General features: G+C 37.5%; 1 protein-coding gene across 9 annotated transcripts in view; it reads left to right on the forward strand.

Moving 5' to 3' along the window:
* Nucleotides 1–19,302, forward strand: part of LOC129359568 (mitogen-activated protein kinase kinase kinase kinase 3-like) — a 48,189-nt gene that overhangs the window by 21,820 nt on the left and 7,067 nt on the right. For 3 of the 9 annotated variants that reach the window (XM_055029253.1, XM_055029254.1, XM_055029260.1), the window contains exons 13-28: nt 997–1,075; nt 1,172–1,230; nt 3,674–3,736; nt 6,540–6,592; nt 6,779–6,817; nt 9,084–9,158; nt 13,830–13,881; nt 13,977–14,346; nt 16,967–17,073; nt 17,190–17,231; nt 17,656–17,740; nt 17,845–17,924; nt 18,173–18,233; nt 18,381–18,498; nt 18,697–18,755; nt 18,960–19,063. In XM_055029253.1, the coding sequence (XP_054885228.1) occupies nt 997–1,075; nt 1,172–1,230; nt 3,674–3,736; nt 6,540–6,592; nt 6,779–6,817; nt 9,084–9,158; nt 13,830–13,881; nt 13,977–14,346; nt 16,967–17,073; nt 17,190–17,231; nt 17,656–17,740; nt 17,845–17,924; nt 18,173–18,233; nt 18,381–18,498; nt 18,697–18,755; nt 18,960–19,063 (1,446 nt within the window). The remainder of the gene's footprint in view (nt 1–996; nt 1,076–1,171; nt 1,231–3,673; nt 3,737–6,539; nt 6,593–6,778; nt 6,818–9,083; nt 9,159–13,829; nt 13,882–13,976; nt 14,347–16,966; nt 17,074–17,189; nt 17,232–17,655; nt 17,741–17,844; nt 17,925–18,172; nt 18,234–18,380; nt 18,499–18,696; nt 18,756–18,959; nt 19,064–19,302) is intronic. The other 6 variants (XM_055029259.1, XM_055029261.1, XM_055029257.1 and 3 more) reach the window with 5 other exon arrangements.

A 19,302-nucleotide genomic window follows, 5' to 3' on the forward strand; every position in this document is an offset into this window, starting at 1 on the left:
GCTAGCATCACCATATTTTACTGAGGGGCTGGTGTACTCATTGTCAGGTGAAGACAACAGCATTTAACAAGAACAGGGCAAAATTAAAACTCTGTATTGAGATTGTAGCACACACCTTAATTCTATGTATAAGTTAGGTGATTTTTGGTTGCACTTGATTTTATTTGCATTTCAGAGTAAAGGGGGCCAAATATAAATTCTCTCCATATTTCCAGATGTATTACCATAAAATACTATTTATTATTTTTCTTTCCACTTAGTAATTATGCATTATTTTCTGTTGCTTTACCATAAACAATTATGAGAGACAAAGCATAAAAAATTTAAAGAAGCTTTTGTGATAAAGTTTATGGATCTCCATGTTACCTGCAGGTAAAAATTATATTTTAGGTTAGGAAGCCATCTTCATCTCACATTTCCTCTTGAAGTTCCTAACCACTCTTAAGGGACAGTTATGAGAATGAATTTAATATTGACGAATCTAATTGATGACTATGATTATTTTCATTTTTGGATTGAGATCTCCAGTCCTTGATCTGGCATGGCATGAGTTTGTGGTGTGTTTAGCTTTTCTGTGAAAAAATATATCTACTTCATGAGATTAAACACGTAAGATAACATATCAAATTAAATAAAATTTGTTTTTATTTCAATTCTTGGAGGTTGAGAGGGGAAATAAGCCTTAAAATTACTGATATGCTTGTCTGTGTAATTGTAAAAACAAAAAAAAACCTTGCATTTCTTGAACCTTTAAGACAACAAAAGTTTTGATGCTACCAGTCCAGAAAGATTTGTTTTTCAGTGACTCAGTTGCTACATTTTTGGTATCTGGCCAAAAGCAGTGGCTAGTTGTTTTTGCAGTGTCTTTGAATGCTGTGCCACAGGAAATGGCAGAAGGATTAGGGCTTTTTCTTTAAAATCAGCTGTAGTCTTTAAGTGCAAAGTAAACTTGTACGTCATATCTAACATTTGAACTGCTCTGCTCTTTACTTTTAGTCTCCAGTCTCGGTTCCTCATCGGATTCGCTCCACCAGCAGAAGCACAAGGGAAGGAAAGACCCTGTCTGAGATAAACTGTAAGTCAGAGCGCACTGTCTTCATTTATTTTTCTCCCATTTCATGTCCATCCGCCAAATTCATATTCCCTGTCTTTCTCCATTGTCCCTTCACAGTCGGACAAGTGAAGTTTGATCCTCTTCTGAGAAAGGAGACAGAACCTCATCACGAGCCGGTGAGTAATGAGGCGTGGCTTTATATTTGTATGCATGTGAACGAGACCGTGTGGTGTGAATTGCACCTGCATTGTTGTTTCTAACCTTGTAATATGAAGCACTCATTTCTGTCACTCCGCAGGGAACCGTATATGCGCTGTTTTTTTTCTTGGTTTTTTTAATATAAAATATGTTGTCAATAGTCTCTGATCTTTCCTGTTTGAAATTCTTTCGATTTGGTTCATGTAAGAACAGTTTGTTCTTTAGGGAGATTAGTATTAGGAAGATTGGTTGACAAGCAAGTCAGGTAAATGAGATCAGCAAGTAAACAATATTAGTTAGAAAGTTGGTTTAGGAAAAGCGGATAATAGTAAAGGTAGTTAGTAATATTTGAAAGTGTGCATAGTTAGGTTAGTAAGCAATTACAGTGAATGTGAGTGCAAAGTTAGTGGGCTAAGTAGTGTATAAATGTAAAGTGAGTAAGTAATGTAAGGTTTACAGGATTAGTTTGTAGGTATGTAGCTAAAACAAGTTGATAAAGCTCACAAGCAAATGAGTAAATGATGAAAATGAATGTATGATTAAATTGAACTGATTTTTTTTTTTTTTTGCCTAGAGATGACATTTGTAGTGAATTGGCGCTATGTAAACAAACTGAATTAGGTGAAGTTTGATAAATAAGTTTAGTTCATGAGCAAATATGAATAGTAAATAAGTTTAGGTGGTAAGTAAGATTGATAACTAAAGTTTTCAAGTCAATCGGTAAGTGTTACTTGTCAACCCTACTTCACTGACAAGTAAGATTAGATAGTAGGGAATGTTAGTAAGCTTAGTAATTAAGTAACTTTGGAAAGTAAGCAAGTTAGCTTAGTAAGTAAATACAATTACTTACTGTAGTCAATGTACTTCATTTGTAAGAAAGGTTAGTTAGTTGCCTGGGTTAAAAGTGTTTTGCACATTAGGAGGAGGTTTAACCACCCAAAGTTTACTCACGTTAGTTTGGAGTCGATGTGATTTTCTTCATCTAAGGGATTTTGAAACAGCCTGAGTTTATTGCTTTGTTGTATTTTCTGGGAAACCCACAATTCTGATTTGGATTTAACATCACACCTAAAGAGTGTTTCATTTCTAAGACGGAAAAAAAGGATATGGCCCACTGCTAGCCTCAAATGTGACTGTTTACAACTTTAATTGCTGCTTTGAAGCATTGAAGCTAAAAAAAACTCCCAACAAAGTCTGTCCTGTTGTCAAATTAAATGGTGCATTTCTCTGGCGCTAAAGCACATTTCTGCATTAAACAACACATTTGGGTTTGACAGTTTTGAGGAGGAACATGAAACACACCATAATACGTTCTGTCTCAATCTACTGTTTTTAGACTACCTGAAATGGTTGGTGCTTTTGAATTTTGCTGTTGGAAAACAAATGGGATGGGGCAGCTTTCAGACACAAGACACTTTACTTCCACATTTTCACCTTTCATATCTACCTTTCCCTCTGTTGTGTCTGTTCTAGTTGGCTGAAATAAAATCGATCTATAATTAAGTCAAATCCCTGCCTTTCTCTTTCTTCTGTGCAGCTTCACCCATGCATTTTATTTAAATAATAGCACATTGTACCTAGCGCCACATTCACTCAAATGTATTCATTTTCTTTTCAGTTTCAAATCTATTTTTGAAACTTGTAACATATTTTGTTTTCAGCTTTTTCTTCTTCATCGCAAACGTTCACAATTGATAACTTCTCTTTACAGACCAAATTGACAGCACAATGAAACACTGAAGCAATCTTTACATAGCAGCAGTTCATAATGACCTTCATTTAAATGCTCCATTCATATCTAACTACAGAGAATCCTATTGGTTCACTAGCCGGTTCATTCAAATACTGCGCAGTTAACCAATCAGATTAAGATCCAGATATATGCATCCAGTTCAGTCCCATTTTAACACAATATAGTCAAACATCAGACCTTATGCTCCATCAGACAGAATCATGACCCAGTCCTGCTTTTTTTATTTTTATTTTTTTGTTGTTGTTGCTTTTGAACTCTTAGTAACTTTAATAAAGAAAAGGCTTAAGATTTATTCATAGCCGATTAGAGACAGTTGTTTATTATCCTTTTTGATTTATAAATGGATGTGTTTACAGTCTTTTTTTACTTTTTTTTTTATTTAACAGATATAAGATTGTGTTCCTTAACTGAATGTTATTGATTCTTTCCTTTTGGGTTTTCTGGTTATTAAATAACATCCTCCTCTATTATTGTTTTCCCTTCTCCTCTGTTGACTTTAATTACCCCACCTGTTCCTCCTCTGTCTTTTTTAGCTCTGGTTTTTAGACCTAATCTTTTCACTCATTCATCCTCCTTCTCACCCCTGTGCCTCGTTTCCTCTCTGTTATCTATATAAGTTCAGGTTAATGTATTAACTGAGGTCTCTCTCGCTCTGTCTTGCTGACCAGTGTGATTCTGAGCCCTATCTGGACTGTGTTGAGGAGCTCTACTATACCGCGAGATCTAATCTGGTAGTACTCCCTCTGTCTCTCCCATTATTTGACATCCGTCTATCTACATACTAGCTGGCTTTTTTTCCTCCTCATAGTTTACAGCTCTTATCTTCGCTTCCACCTCTTTCGTACTTTCCCTCTCGTTCTTTGTAATCTCTTATGAAAAGCAAAAGTCTTTGTCCTTATGTTTCCAACTTTTGCTCTCTAAGCCACTGTTGTCTCTCTTTTTGTTCACTTTTAGCTGCACAATGTTTCAAATATATTTACAGTGCCTTGCAAAACTAGTCTCTCCTCTTGAACTTTTTCACATATTCATTCATGTTGCAGCCAAAAACTTCAACGGGGCTTTTTTTTTTTCTTCTGATAAATGACACAAAGGTACACAAAATTATGGAGTGGAAGAAAAATAATGCAGTATTTTCAGACTTCTGCAAATAGCGAGTTTCTCACATGGATTTTGTCTGGACATGCCCAGTTGTGTGCTACAACCACAGTTTTTTATGATGTGGTTGGGCTGTTCGATTTGGGGGTTATTTGATCATGAATGTGGCTTGTAACAAACTAAACAAGTTTCTCAGGCTGTCTTTTGACAATGGCTGTCATCTTGCCACTCTCATAAAAGCCATACCTCTTAGCTGCGTCTTTGGAGGGCCTTGTTTTCATAGGTTTAGAATAGAGCTGCACCGATCTGAAAAAAACGATAGCCGATATTTACCAATATTATATCGCTATTTTTTTGGGATATTCCTCCCTGACTTCACCTCTGCTACAGGTAAACTCCCCTCAATCCTGTGCCGTACTTTGTCCTGTGCCATGCTAAAAATGACTAATATCGGCCGATGCAATGTTATTGTCGGTATATTGTGTGTAGTTTAGAGATCTTCCTCATTCCTTCTGTATTCAGAAGGCTTGAATGAAGCTCTGTGAAATGTTTTCAAAAGTTCCAGTATTGATTTATGATTTAAGGACTTATCTGCTCTAAACCGTGGTGTGCTGCCGCTTTGCTATCTAATATTCTCTAAGAAACATTTGAGGCCTTCTCAGAACAACAGAGGCGCTTTTACCGAGTTTTATTTTGGGTCATTATAGTAAAGTTGGGCCGAAAATTTCTGCCACATTCTCCAAATATTCCTATAAATAAAGTTTGATCATAATTTTTCTTCTGTACATTAATCTGTCGCAAAAAATCCCAATGAAACACATTGACTACATTGAAGTTGTTGGTTGAAAAACTGTGAAAGTTCAATAAGTATGAAGATGTTTGCAAGGCTCTGGACGTCCATCCTCACGATGTCGGTCATCTCTTCTGGTCCGTCCGTGTTTCTCTCTCTTCACCTCTTTTCCGACTTTCCGCTTCACTAACTGGTGCTTCAGGTGTTACTGTCACGTGATTATCACTGTTGTTTATTGTTGTTCTCTTGTTATGCTGTGTATGAAATGCACACTGTGACAATCATACAAATGTACAGAGGAAGCTTAGAGGTCCAAGTCAAACACAGAGCTGGAACTGTGAAACGATCTTGCATCAGTCTCTTACTGTACATGTGCTGAAACTCTTGAGTGTTTGCTGTGTTGTGCTGTTGTTGTTTTTTTGTTGTTTTTTTCCCCAAGCATATCTGATCTTTTTCTTCACAGACTCTCACCTTCTCTGTTCTAACCTGAATTTTGTTTTCTAACTTCTGACCTGCTGTAGTTGACTACAAGCACGGAACCTCTGATTTATTTTCTCCATTTTTTATTTTATTTTCTTTTTCAGTTCTTTCCTGTTGCATGCTTAATTCTCTTTGTCTTGTAAAATGTTTATGCAACACAACAATGCTCTGTGGCTTTATTTAATAGATCCTAAGCCCAGCTTCTGATTTATATTATCACTCTAAATATATGGCAGCTGATGCAGGCGATTTAAAACGGAGTTTAGAAGTAAATATGCTGAGTCTAATTAATACCAGCTTCCTAATTCATCAATACTTTCACTCTATGGTATCAAAAAGTCTTACTTCTGAAAATTAGTGAATCATAACTAGAATACTTTAAAGTAGTTTTGAGTTGGTCCTGAATTTGGACTACAGCTTTTTTCAAATAAAAGTTGACATATACAATTAAAAATAAAAAAATTAAGACTAAAAAATAAAAATAAAAAAATAGTTTTAGCTTCAGATAGTCAACAGAAAGTCTGGAATATATTTCAGCGTTAAGCTATCTCAGTTTGTCCACCTTGGGATTATTAGAAAACAGAGGTTTTGTGACCAAATATGGTTAAATTATACAAGTTATTATTTTTTAAGTGACCTTTATTTCAAATCAAGAGTCACAACTTTTAAGTGTAATGTGTAACTGTTGTTTTGAAAAATTCAAATAGTTTTGGTTACTTTATTTATTTCTGTAGTTAGTTACTTATTCACTTTCCTGTATATATCAATAAGTGTAATAATTATTTTAAGAAAACAGTTGAGATATTTTGCTAGTAATGATTGTAAAATAATCATTACTAAAAGCTAATCCCACTTTTCTCCTGCTGTCCATGTCTTGCATATTAAAATGAATTTTTAATATTTATATAAAATGTTTCAATTACATTTTATAATTCTTTTCTTATGCAATGAATTTTGTATATGTTGGATTTTGATAAGACAATTAGTGTTTTCTGTTCTCAAAAGAAAAAAAATGATAAACTAGCATTAGTGGATTGGCTCTATAAAATATTAAATCCAAGGTGGTATTTATTTGGTTCCTTGCTCAGAAAAATTTGTTCTTCTATTGAAGAAACGATTGCATGTGATATACAGGTCTATGGTACTGATGTGATTTCTTTGCCTTTTAGGACTTGCAGTTGGAGTATGGCCAGGATTCACCAAGTTTGCTCGGAGGAAACAAGTAAGTAGATGATTTTGAATTTCTCCCTCTGTTATACATGTTTTAGTGTTCAATCAGTAGGCTCGTCGAGACTATCAAGATTAGGAAGTGTGGGCTAAACTTTGTTCGAAAATTAACGCAGACGAAGTGTTAATTTTAGAATAATTTTCTGTAAAACCCTCTTATTTCTGTCTGCATCTTAAACAGAAGTCTTCTCAAGTCTGTCGAGGAGGAACTTCAGCAGAGGTGAGTCCGAGCCTTTTTCTTTTTTCGCCTCTGGTTGGACCGACGTGTTGAACTGCGAGTGTGTATTTTAACCGCATCCACTCATCAGCGAATCATTTAACAGCAGGACTAACGGTGCCAATCACACGCAACTAATGGCGTCATAACAATGACTTCAGTGCTGTCACAACTCTCACGTTCCAGGTTCTGCTTCTCTTGTTTGTTTTTTTTTCTTCTGTGGCTTGCTTTATGCTGCGACTGCAAAATGCTGGATTTCTTAGGAGCTTCCTGCAGAGAGCATGGCTCACACACGCACACACACACACACACACACACACACACACACACACACACACACACACACACACACACACACACACATTCAGTTACATGCAGTGAGTCACACATTTAAAGATGCAACTGACTTAATTCTACCAAAATGTACTGACAAGTCCTTGGAGAAATTCTTATGCGCTTAAATGATAATTTTTGTTGTTCATGTGCTTTCTGATATTCTGAGAGACTCTGTGAGCTGCGGGAGAAAAAAGTCCCTTTGAAATCTTAGCTTTTTTTTTTTTTTTTACATTTTTAAAAATGCAGTTTTCTAGTTAGAGGCTGCATAAATAAATGAGTGACCTCACTTTGTTGTATTATGTAGAACTGCTCTTATTTGATAGCAATATTCACACTTATATACATATTTAAGCAGGAAAGTCTAGAAGTCCTTCATGCAGACACTATAACTGGTTACATATCAGGACTGTTGACTTTGATGATTGATGATTATTACAGTTGTTATATCAAAAAAGCCAAATAATGTTAACTGAAGCTTAAAATACTTTCTAAGCTTTAAGCTGTTACTTTGTCCCCAGATGTATTGACAGTGTAGCTCTGGGTCTGTTAGAAGTGTTCAGGTGTTGGAGAGTTTAGTAAAAAGAAAATGTGACAAATATTTCTGGTTGAACAGCAAAAGTTGTTTGAGAACATTCAGATGTGGATAAAGTTGTTGACACCCCTGGTCAAAGATGGGTTAAAATATGGGCTTTACTGCTACAACAACTTTTCACAGGAAAAATAAAATGTAGGTGCTTCTCTTGAGTGGGTAAAAATAAAGTTAATCTGTTTTTAAGTAGACTACCGTTCGCATAATTAATGGTACCCCTTTCCAGGCATTAAATTGGAATAGTAGTATTTACGGAAGTAATATTTTTATTTTTACCACCCTTTTCAAGTTTAACAAAATTTCTAGGTACTTTTATGACTTACATTTCAGAACTTTTTTCCATAAATATAGTCTCAATGACCATTAGATGCGATCACCATAACAACCAGTTGTTTGAGGAAGATGGAAAGGTAAAAACTTTTTTTTTTAGTCTTACCAAAACAAATGTAAATATTAAAAAAAAGACTCAAAGTTGATCCTGTCGGTTTGGTCAGATAAACACTACGCTTAAGCTTTTAGGTTACAAAGCTCCAGGTTAGCATCTGAGCTCCTGCAGACTAGCTACTTCTCAGTGAAACTTTGGAAGAGTTATTAGAGGGGCGCCTTGCTCAAGGTGGAGTTTCCAAAATAGCAGGATTTTTTGAAGAGATGGGCCCAATTTAAAGGCGTTAAATTACAGAGTACAATCTCTTCTGTCATATTTGACATTTAAAGCATTTTTGTAACCGCTGAAGTTACCATAACTACTTAATTGTGATATAAAATGGCACGATGTGCCTGGAAAACCCATAATCCTGCCCCTTTAAAATAATAACATTTGCTGACAAATAGAAAAGTTGTCATTCAGTCTAATCATCCATAACACAGAAAATCCCAAATCAACACAGATGTTGTACAGTGTGAGTTTTTGCTACATGTTGTGGAAGTTTTATTTATTTTAAGATATCCTTTTTTACATCTTTAGCTGGGGTGCCAATGAATTTGTCTGGGTCTGTATGGGATAAGTTATCTCCAGTGATATCAATGAGGCCACAGAAAGTATTTGGTGAAGTGTTTAGTTTCAATCAAGGCAACGGAGTGAGAAATGTTGCAGTTAAACCCGAGGGACTCCTTCAGTCCTTTCAGATCTGCCCTGAGTTTAGATCGTAGAGGTCGTGTGTGAACCGAGCTTTACTCAGCTCTCCCTCCCCCTCTTCCCTTCCTCCTCCTCCTGTTGTCATCTCCCATCCCTATATGCTTGATCTTGCCCCCCATTACTTCTCTCCCCCACTGCAACAAAATCTACCCCTCTTCTTGTTCCCCCACCCTCCGATCGTCCCCTCCTGTCTTCCCCTCCTCTCCCAGGGGCCATGTTGCACACTTAGGGGATGATGAGGATGAGGATGATGATGGTGCAGATGATGATGAAACTCACACTCAGTAAGTTCCCGCTCAGTCTCAGAAACTGGAAGCCTTTCTCTCCTTGTCTCCACATCTTTTTCTCCTCGCAAAGGCCAAAAGATGAGTTTGTGAGAGAAACGAGGAGGAAGGCTTCTCGTCTTCTCCACAGTTTCATCCACGCGTCTCCATGCAGCACGAACCACCATCATGCCACCTGTGTGTGTGTGCGTGTGTGTGTGTGTGTTTTCTCACTGCATCTGCTGTCTGATGTGAAGTTTTAAAGCTACTAACAGTTACTGTGAAGGCCAGAGATATTCATACTGTCAGGGTTTTCCACATTTCATCATGACAAACACAAACTTTATTGCATTTTAGCTGGAGCTTATCTAAAAGAGCAGTGTGGTAATGCATAATTGTGAAATGGAAAGCGTACGATGTATGGTTTTCAACGTTTTTACAAATAAAAATCTGAAAGCATTTGTATTCAGGCCGTTATGTCCAAAAATATAATGCAGTATAAATGAGTGAATAAAGTCCAACTGTTTGTATCTAAACCTCAGTATAAAGTTGCTCTTTTAGTACCTGAGCAGTTTGTGAGGTCATTACTGATTGGAAAGCACAATTAGAACTAATGACCAGTGATTTAACGTTAGGGTAGCTAACATTTTAGTCAGTACGTATCAGTAGTGTTAGGGTATAAAACAATATCCCAAGCACAGAACACTGTTCAATCCATCATCTGACAATGTAAAGACAAAAACACAAATGCAAACCTACCAAGACATGGCTGTTCTCCTTAAATGAAAAGCAAGGAGAAAGCATGTTTCAGAGGATCCAAGAGGTTCAGTGTGCAGAGGTCAGCTGTTGATATTTTTTCTAAGAATAGCAAGAGAAAATAAAATTTTTCACAATCTGTTGAATGTAAAAAGCTGGCAGAGACCAACCCCAAAATACTTGTGGGTGTAATTGCACTGAAAGGTTTTACTACACAGTGTTAAATCAGGTCAGCTGAATTGAAATGCAAATTTTACAACTAAATGTTGAAAACCACAAATTCATTTTCTTCTATTTTGCAGTTCTGCTTTTTTTTCCCCTTGTTATTTGTTGTAACCTGGAATCCCAATAAAATTCAATGAAGTTTGTGGCTGGAAGTTTAAAGGAATGTTGTTGGTTTTTTTTTTTTTTGCCAAAGTCACTGTAATTTCCATAGTAGCATTAAAGTTTCACTCGAAGCAACATCAGATATTAGTTCAGTTTTATTTCTTTCACCATTTGGTCCTCGCAAAGTTTTCTTGTTGCTGTTCTGCTCTCCTCTTGCATCATCATTTGTGACTCCTTGCTCCGTCTCTGTGTGTTTGTTTACTCAAACTAATGTCTGTCTCCTCCTGCAGTAAAAAAAACAAACAAAAGTAGATCTTCTATTTTTTTGTCAGACCCAAAGTACTGTGGTAGGCCGAAGTGTTCCTCCTCTACAATATTGTCCACCACGTTTGGAAATGGATACTTTGCCCTTTGCACGTTGTTGGATTTTAGGTGGTAACAAAGCACTCACACAGTGAGCTGAGAAATACAAAGGACATGAAGAACAAGAAGCAGGAATCATTGAATTACAGTGTTCATGGTGGGGGCATGTTGGCTCTGATTTGTCTTTTTAAAGACTTCTGTTAATTTTTTGAGGGAGTGGGTTAAGATATTGCATGTTTGAAAAATTATCCACTTTGGTTTTGGATGCTGTGCAACTGGAAAGACGTTTGCTCGTAATGTCTTTACATTCTGACATTTGCGACGTGCAACCAAGGCAACAAGGTGTTGTTTTCATTACCGGAGGTGGCAGATAAGCATCTCAAAAGCTCAAATTACACCTAAACTATGATCTCTAATCCTGGAGGAGTTGGGAAAAGAGGGTTTATAGATGCAGAGCAGGACAAAAGAACAGCAAGTGAAGGAGGAATCTTTTTCATCAATTGTAATAGGTAGATATCATATCCCAGGATATTTTTCTGCCCAGCTTTCCACCAATGCATAGAGATTTAAAGAGGAGCAGCAAAAGGAAATGAGGTGGATTAGCAGTCCTTTCCAACAACCGATGGTGGCACGTAGGGCATGTTACTGTGCAACATCAAGTATTTTTAGTTTGAATTGAATAAATGGGGCGTGGAATGTAACTGAACAGCAATCAAATTCCATTTGGCAAAATTTTCTTCGCAAAAGAATCAGAAATATATGGTCAAGTCAGCCCAACGATATAGACGGATTCAAATTTAGCTACCTGCATACCAAGACACTGAAGTCAACTATTATGCCAATTAACAGTGGAACCAGGCTTCTGGTTTTTATGTTAAAGAATGGCTAAAAGTAACTGGCAGTAGTAGCTACTTTGGTAGCTTCGTTTATAGAAGAAACACAACTAAACAAAATAAAAAATAAATAAATAAAAGAAGAATCTCTGAGTCAGTAGTAGCATCCATAGCATGAAAAACAAAGTATAATTGGGCAGCAGTAGCTCCACCCAAGAGGGTTAAATATACTAAGTGCATCATCTGTAGAGCGAGAACACAATGTTATTGCCAGGAGTACTTGAGCTGATGGCCCTCTCCTTTATATGAGCACATGTATAAAATGTGTGCCGGCTGTTATCCTCATGCTAGCCGACCCCATCCAAATACTTTCGCTGGTCGAAATACAGAACAAGTTGCTGTGTGTCATTGTCAACATCTTATCTATATCAGATTCTGCTGATCAAAGCAGATTAGATGAGCGCTGGAGGTTTATAAAGTGGTGCATCCAGCTGCATCGGGTTGCTCTGTTTTCACACATGTGGAGTAAATGACTCCTAATGTGTTTGTTACTCTGGGAGCTTCTTGGACCTGTCTCAATTGGCCGTGTGTTGCACTCCACTTGTTTCGGTTTTGAGCTCTGTAAACGCGTCAGTAGACCTCAGAGGAGCAGCTCCTTCAAAATTCAAGACCTAACTGTTTGTACGTGTAAAACATCCCAGCAGTTTTTGTGTGATAACAGCATTTTTATTTTGCTTGTGTCCTGTCTCATGTGTATTTGTTTTCATTTGATTCACTGACACCTTCGATGATGATTTCTGGCCTTCCGCATAACTCATTATTCATTAACATGTATCTCTGTTCGGCATGAGTCTCATTGTATGTTAGCAATGAGTAAAAGGGTCACAGTTTGTTATGTATCACAATATTAACACTGATGTTAAAAATAAAAATGTTTAACATGAGCTAATCATATTTTTATTTAAGGCAGAAAAGCAACAATTATTTCAACAACTAACAACTTTATCTGCCTCATCAGGTAGCTAGCCTGCAGTCAGCTAGCTAACAGATGGGACTCTCATAGCTTGCTAACTCTAGTTTGAAACAGTGTTAGCTTTTAGGGAAGTGTAGCTCCATAGAGCCAGAAAAAACTCTTTGGCTCTTTAAATTAAAAGGTCTTCAAGCCATAAAACATTGTTATACGCCTTTAAAAGTCTTGAAAAGTATGCACTTTGATTTCAGTTCAAAATAAGTGTATGGAACAATATCCCATTGTCTAAAAATGGTGTTCTTCCTTCCCTTTTCTTCACTATATCTTTCCGTCCTTTCATGTCCTTCTTTGTTTCCGTACTTGTGTTCTTTATGAACGTCCTTTTCTTTCTTGTCAGTACTTTGCTTCTACAAGTCAGACATTTTGAAGGCACCAGGCTTTGCTACAATTTTTCAGCAAAGTCGCACAGAACTTTAAATCACGTCACCTTGATTCTAAGAATGAAAAATTATATTCGAAACAATGAAAATAGCAAAAAGGAAAGCAGAGAAAGGGATGCACCGATAAATTGCTACATGTGAAACAGATTTTTTCAATAGCTTGTTTCCATCCTATTGTGCAAATTTTGAGTGAACTTCTAAAATGTTGCAAAAAACAAAAAAGTATATAAATTAGCCATGTTTCCATCTACTGGTTTGGAGTGAATCAACTAGGCTACACGACGTGATCTTGTCAGATATTGATGCTAAATATGGCTGTAATTGTACAAGATGTAGAGGTTTTTTTTTTTTTACTACATATCTAAGACGAATGGAGAAAGTTCTGTTCATTTACTGTTCTTGAGAAAAGCCAAAAACCACCGTAAGCAAGCGTAAGTCTTTTTTTTGTGTGTGTGAAACTGGAAGTTTGATGTTTTCATCACCCTTTTTATGATGCAATACTTCAAAATGTGCATCAAGAAACGTCCTCCATTGCTCTGCGGTGACAGAGGGCTGTTTGAGCGCACTTCCAGCTGGTCGCTTTTTCAGGAGCTCAGTTAACAATAGTCACCCCAGTGTTGCCAATTTTGCGACTTTGTCGCTATACTTAGCAACTTTTTAGACCAAAAACAAAATATAAAATGCAATGTTATCAGCCAAAATTGGGCTACTTGGTGATCTGTTATTGGCTAGAAAACTGTAATCGGTGCACCTGAGTTGCATGATGCAGAATAAGTACTAAAATAAACATTAGGTGACAAAATTGTAAAGTTTTTGGCAAATTGTATTCTACGAATAACAAAATTAAATCGCAATGTGTAGAAATATGGAGCAGGTTTAAACTACCCTTCATGACCAGTGCATTAATCATTTAAAAACCTTTTTTTTTTTAAAATCTCTCACTACTAATTCTGGTTTTCAGTCAGTGTCGCTTGTATTCAAAAGCCATCTTTTCATTCCCCAGCAAATCAAGCACGATCAAGAGGCCAAAGGAGCCACCGCCACTCCCTCCGAAGGTAGGAGTACTTGTCATTTTCAATCAGTTTGTAACTTAATATATAGCCGGAAAAAAATTACAAATAATAAAAAAATAAATTTATTTTACTCCCAGCCTAAGTCTCTCAGCTCCTCCCAGCACCAGCCTCAACACAAAAACGATGATGGCCAATTGCACAATGACGACGACGCCGGAGGGGGAACCATCAAACGGTGCCCGGCCACAGAGACGCCGAGCCCCGCCAAGGCGTCCTCCAGCGTCCCCCCACGGCCCCCGCCCCCGAAGCTGCCACCCCACCGCCGCAGCAGCCTAGGTAACGACAGCCCGCAGCGCAAAGACCTGGAAAGCTCTGCCCCAGAGGATGATGATGATGGAAGCTTTAGGCATTTCTGGGAGTGGCTCCACACGCCTCACACAGAGGAGGAGCTGGAGGAGGCGTGGGAGGTGCTGAAGGAGGTGAAAGAGGAGCAGGAAAAGGAAGAGAGTAAGAGCAGCTGATTGGTAGCCGGGTAGTGTCCACAGACCCTGTTGTTCCCTTCAGTTTTTTTTGTTTTGTTTTTTTTGTTTTGTTTTTTGTGGTCTCCCATTAGCCAGTTCTTGTTCTTATAGACTAACTGATGTATCTGTTCCATGAGCCCATTAACAGCAACGCTTTTTAAGTTTTATTTTATCCCTTTCTTTAAAGCTCCTTCTCTTCATCAGCTCCTGCTCCGTATTACTGTTCGTCCTTTCTGAAGTCTAATTATTTTCCTTTTTTGTTTTTTAATCCAGTAAGTCAAAAGCTACTAGTGCTTTCCCTCACTCTAGGAGGAAGAAGTCACAGTTCAATCTGAGTCAGATGATCATATGATGAAACTAAGAATTCAGTTGATGCTCATATTTTACAGCAAAATGAAGAGAGAAAATAGTTTGCAGAGCAATATCCAGGGTCTGAATTTCAGAAGGGTTTGGTGTGATGCGTATCTGGGATGTTTCTCCTGAATCGTGTGTTTTTAGCTCCAAGCTGTGAATCAGAATGTTTTATGTTTTCTTCCAGCATGAAAAGGATTGCTCGTTCCAAATCTGAAAAACATGTTTATTCTCACAAACTTGCTTAGTTTGACGTAGTCATCAAAATGCTGTTTTAGTTGTTTGATCATGTTGGTTGTCTTAAGCACTGGTTGTTGTTTCTTCTTTGTTTTTTCCTGCGCCTTGCAGTGTGTGTACCGTTAATTGTTTCACATCAGAACTTGAAAAGTTACTGGAGCCCCGTTTGCCACAAACCATGTGCAGCAGAAAGAGGAAACTCTTGGAAGAACTGATAAAATAAAGACCAGAATGTAATATTTTTGGATACATGCAAAGATGTTGGGTTAGAGACGGCAAAAAACCTAAAAGTGGTGTGAAGATTCACCGCCCAACAGGACAATGACCCCACTGTAGCTGCAATGGAGTGGTGTGGATCAAAAGATACTCGCCTAAATATGACTAGGAATTTTTGGCAGCACTTTAGAATCAATATTCACAGATACTCACCATCCAGTCTGACTGAGCCAGAGCTATTTCGCAATAAATGGGCAACAAATTAAGCCTGTCGATGTCTAACGCCAGTCAAAATATTCCTCAGAAGTCTTTGAGGCTGAATATCAGCTGAAGATTGTTCTGCAAAGCTTTCACTGAAGAAAACTGAACACAAATTCACTTTTATTTTTAGATTTTTATCCTTCATTGTTTGTATCACTTTGTGTTGTGCTGTCAGATGAAATCTCAACAAAATCGCACATCTTTAAAAAGTCTTAAATTCAACTGGAATCAAGGCCTTAAAATGCATTAAATCTGTTATAATTTAAGATAATATATTTAAATTGGTCTTAAATACGTTAATTTTGTGGTTCCAAAACTATTTAATCTATGTAGTTCGTTCTTCTGTTGAACAGAAGCTTTTCCCTGACATTTCTATCAGTGAAAAGCTTGAGTCACACTCAGACATCCTTATTACGTTCTGATTCGAGGTAGTTGAGGCTACGGCTAACTTACTTCTAATATACCTTTGCTAGCTAAATAGCTATTTTGTGTCTATAATTGGAGAGTAAGTGGCTGGACGACATTTGTTTTTCCTTTGACCAACTCTTACGATATGTACATTCTATCCAAAAAAGCTTGGCACTACTATAAAAAAAATACACAATTGCTTTTGGGCTTTTCTGTCATGATGAAGGTCTTAAATTTAATTTGTTGTTGTCTTAAAAGTTTTAAGTTTGAGTTGGTGGAACCTTGGTCAAGTATGTGGCAATATAAAAATTGTCAAGGGGCATAAATACTTTTACATGGCACTGTGTTTTCCTCTGACAGGCCATACCTTCCTTTTGTTTTCTTCGCCGGCCAGGGAAAGGCTTCCTTAAGCACGAGTGTGGCTTTCTGTGTCATTGTGCATGGGGTTGTTGGGCCGACAGGACCGGGTAAAAACAAGGGTTTGGTCACGCCTCGCGGATTCCTTCTCGCCATCGAGATATTGGACTCAGACAAGCAGGCTTTCCAAACTTTCCAAAAATGACTTTTCAGAACAACAGCAGAGGAGGAGATAATCACTGTTTTCTGGAGGCCTGTCTGCGTCTGAGCAGCACATTGTCGCAACAGAAATAACTTCACAAACAAGTGCTGCGGATAGGATTCAGATTTTTTTATTTTTTACATTAGCCTCAGTCGCTCCGCTCGGCCTCGCTGATTTATTTCCGCCCGTCCACACAGTGCTGACAACACTTGAACCACAGCCACTCAGCAGATCAGAGGTCTTTTGTCTTTTCATGCCACTGGTGCAGCTTGTAATGCAGCTTGTGATGCATCGTCTTGTGTGCGCAAAGGTTGTTTTGTCGGCTGCTGCCCAGCGGTAAGCAGTTGGCGCATTCACACCCTTCATTGCTCATGCAATTTGACTCTGTATTCTTCCTGCTAGTCTCCTCCCCGCTCTCTGCTCCCGAGTTGTTTTGCCTGTATAATTCCTCTCTGTCTCCAGTACCTCCAGTAGGTTAAATTGCTGCATTATAACATTATAACCAATAAATATGTCTGAAACTTCTCAGCCACACACTCATTCAGCCGCTGTGTCGCTGGTGTTGTTGTTTTAGGTAATGGACTGAACTCTCCCCATAATGGTGAGAGGGAAAGTCCTGGAGAGAGGCAGTCTACCATGCCCCCTAGTGTCCCTGTACGGAAAGACAAGAAGGATGTTCCCGTAAGTAAACGTTCACCTTGAGTTCCAGATTAGATATTAAACAAAATATTATTGTATTGAACTGTTTGTTGAAATAAGCACACTGCTAAATGTTTCTTTTCTTATCTGTGACTTAGAAGCCTATCAGTAACGGTCTTCCTCCAACACCGAAAGTCCATGTAAGTGTCCGTGTCTTTTGTGATCACAATGGGACATAATACCCACAATTCAGGGTTTTCCAAGCAAGTAAAATCATTTTGTGGAGCCAATTTCAGTTAGTTTTATTGTTTTTTAGTTGTTTGTCTTTTAAGAAAATGGATGGAGTGTACTGTTTTTGAAGCAGTAAAACAAAGACTGTAACAATACATACATTAAAAGCTGCATTTATCTCACATTTTTTTACAGATTTGGTATTTAATGGCATCCCTCTCTAGAAACATCTTCAGTCAACGCCTAAACTTCTATTCTTATAGTTAATGACCAAATGATCCTGTTTGATAAATATTTGACATTAAAATACGGTGCAAAGATGAATCACCACGACAACAGAAGAAAGTCAGGCTAATAAGGAATAAAGTTATAGATCATCTTTCCTGTTTACAGATGGGCGCCTGTTTCTCCAAAGTATTCAATGGCTGTCCGCTGAAGATCCATTGTGCCACATCATGGATCAATCCCGACACTAGAGGTAACCAAAAGGAAAACCCAGAGCAATAAATGTAAATCTGTAGTCTCTTTCTCCCTTTTCTTTAATTTGTTAAATCTTAGCATTTTCTCTGTTCTGGGCTTCAGATCAGTATTTAATATTCGGAGCTGAGGAGGGAATCTACACGCTAAACCTTAATGAGCTTCATGAGACGACGATGGAGCAGGTCAGACACAACATAATAAATGCAAAACATCATTTGTTAAGTATTTCTCTATGTGCTTAAGTGGGATTTCATATGATCAAGAAGTAGATGAAAAAGTATACACTGGGTTCTTTTTTTTAAAAATTACAATTCTTGACGAATTGTGAAACACAAGTTATTGTACAACTATCCCAACTAGAACATTGTTACTTAATCAGTTATTTTCCTGCAGCTATTGTTATAAATTAAGTATTTTTGTTTGTTTGTAGCTCTTCCCTCGGAGGTGTACATGGTTGTATGTCATGAACAATTGTCTTCTTTCTATATCTGGTGAGTTAAGAAGCTCATTTATATTTAACAAACGACTGACGTCGTATTCGTTAGTTTCTTTCTGCTGTTTTGCATTCCACATTAAATTGACCAGATTTGTCACTCTTAAATGACCTGGTGTGTATGATGAATAATGTCTCACTGCAGGAAAAGCCTCCCAGCTGTACTCCCACAGTCTGTCTGGACTCTTTGAACAGGCCAGACAGCTGCAGAAGCTACCAGTATCCATTCCCACACACAAACTCCCTGATAAGATTATCCCAAGGTAACGTCACAGTCAGGAAGTCCAACCTGTCAATTATTTACAGTCTCCATTTTCTTTTTAGCCGTTTTATCTCTTCATTTTTTTTTTGTAGGAAGTTAAATAGGCTAACAACAACAAAAGTAGCCAATTCAGAATGAAGTTTTTGTATATTTGCCTCAGGTTAATAAGCTTGTTTTGTCTGCTTGTGCCTGATTGTAGGAAGTTTGCTGTTTCCAATAAGATTCCAGACACTAAAGGATGTCAAAAGTGTTGTGTGGGTAAGCATCTGTCATATTGTTCATTTTACAACTCTGTAGTATACATGTGCATTCGTTATAAAAATCAATATTTGGAAAAAAATAAAATAAAATCACAATGAAATTTTTCATTCAATAAGTTTCCAACTATTCAGGAAATGGTAACATCAAACCAAAGGTTGTAAAGAAGACATGTGAGTGATAATGTGTGTCATTTCCTGCTAGTCCGTAACCCGTACACCGGCCATAAATACCTGTGTGGAGCCTTCCAGTCCAGTGTCATGCTGCTGGAGTGGGTGGAGTCCATGCAGAAGTTCATGCTCATCAAGGTCAGTCCCAAACTGCTCTACATTATGTCAAGCTCTTTTTTTTTTTGTCTTATAGATAAGCAAAACATGTTTTACTTGACTTATTCACATAAAACACAAACACACACATTTAGTATATATATAAAATGGGGGAAAAAACAAACCTTGATTCTAATCTTTATAGTCCAGTACAGCTACTAACGCTAGCTAATATACCCTTGCTAGCCAGTTATCTAGCTGGTAAGTAAGTCTATCTATGA

Source organism: Poeciliopsis prolifica, unplaced genomic scaffold, assembly GCF_027474105.1.
Source record: "Poeciliopsis prolifica strain line A6 unplaced genomic scaffold, Auburn_PproV2 SCAFFOLD005, whole genome shotgun sequence".
NCBI lineage: Eukaryota > Metazoa > Chordata > Actinopteri > Cyprinodontiformes > Poeciliidae > Poeciliopsis > Poeciliopsis prolifica.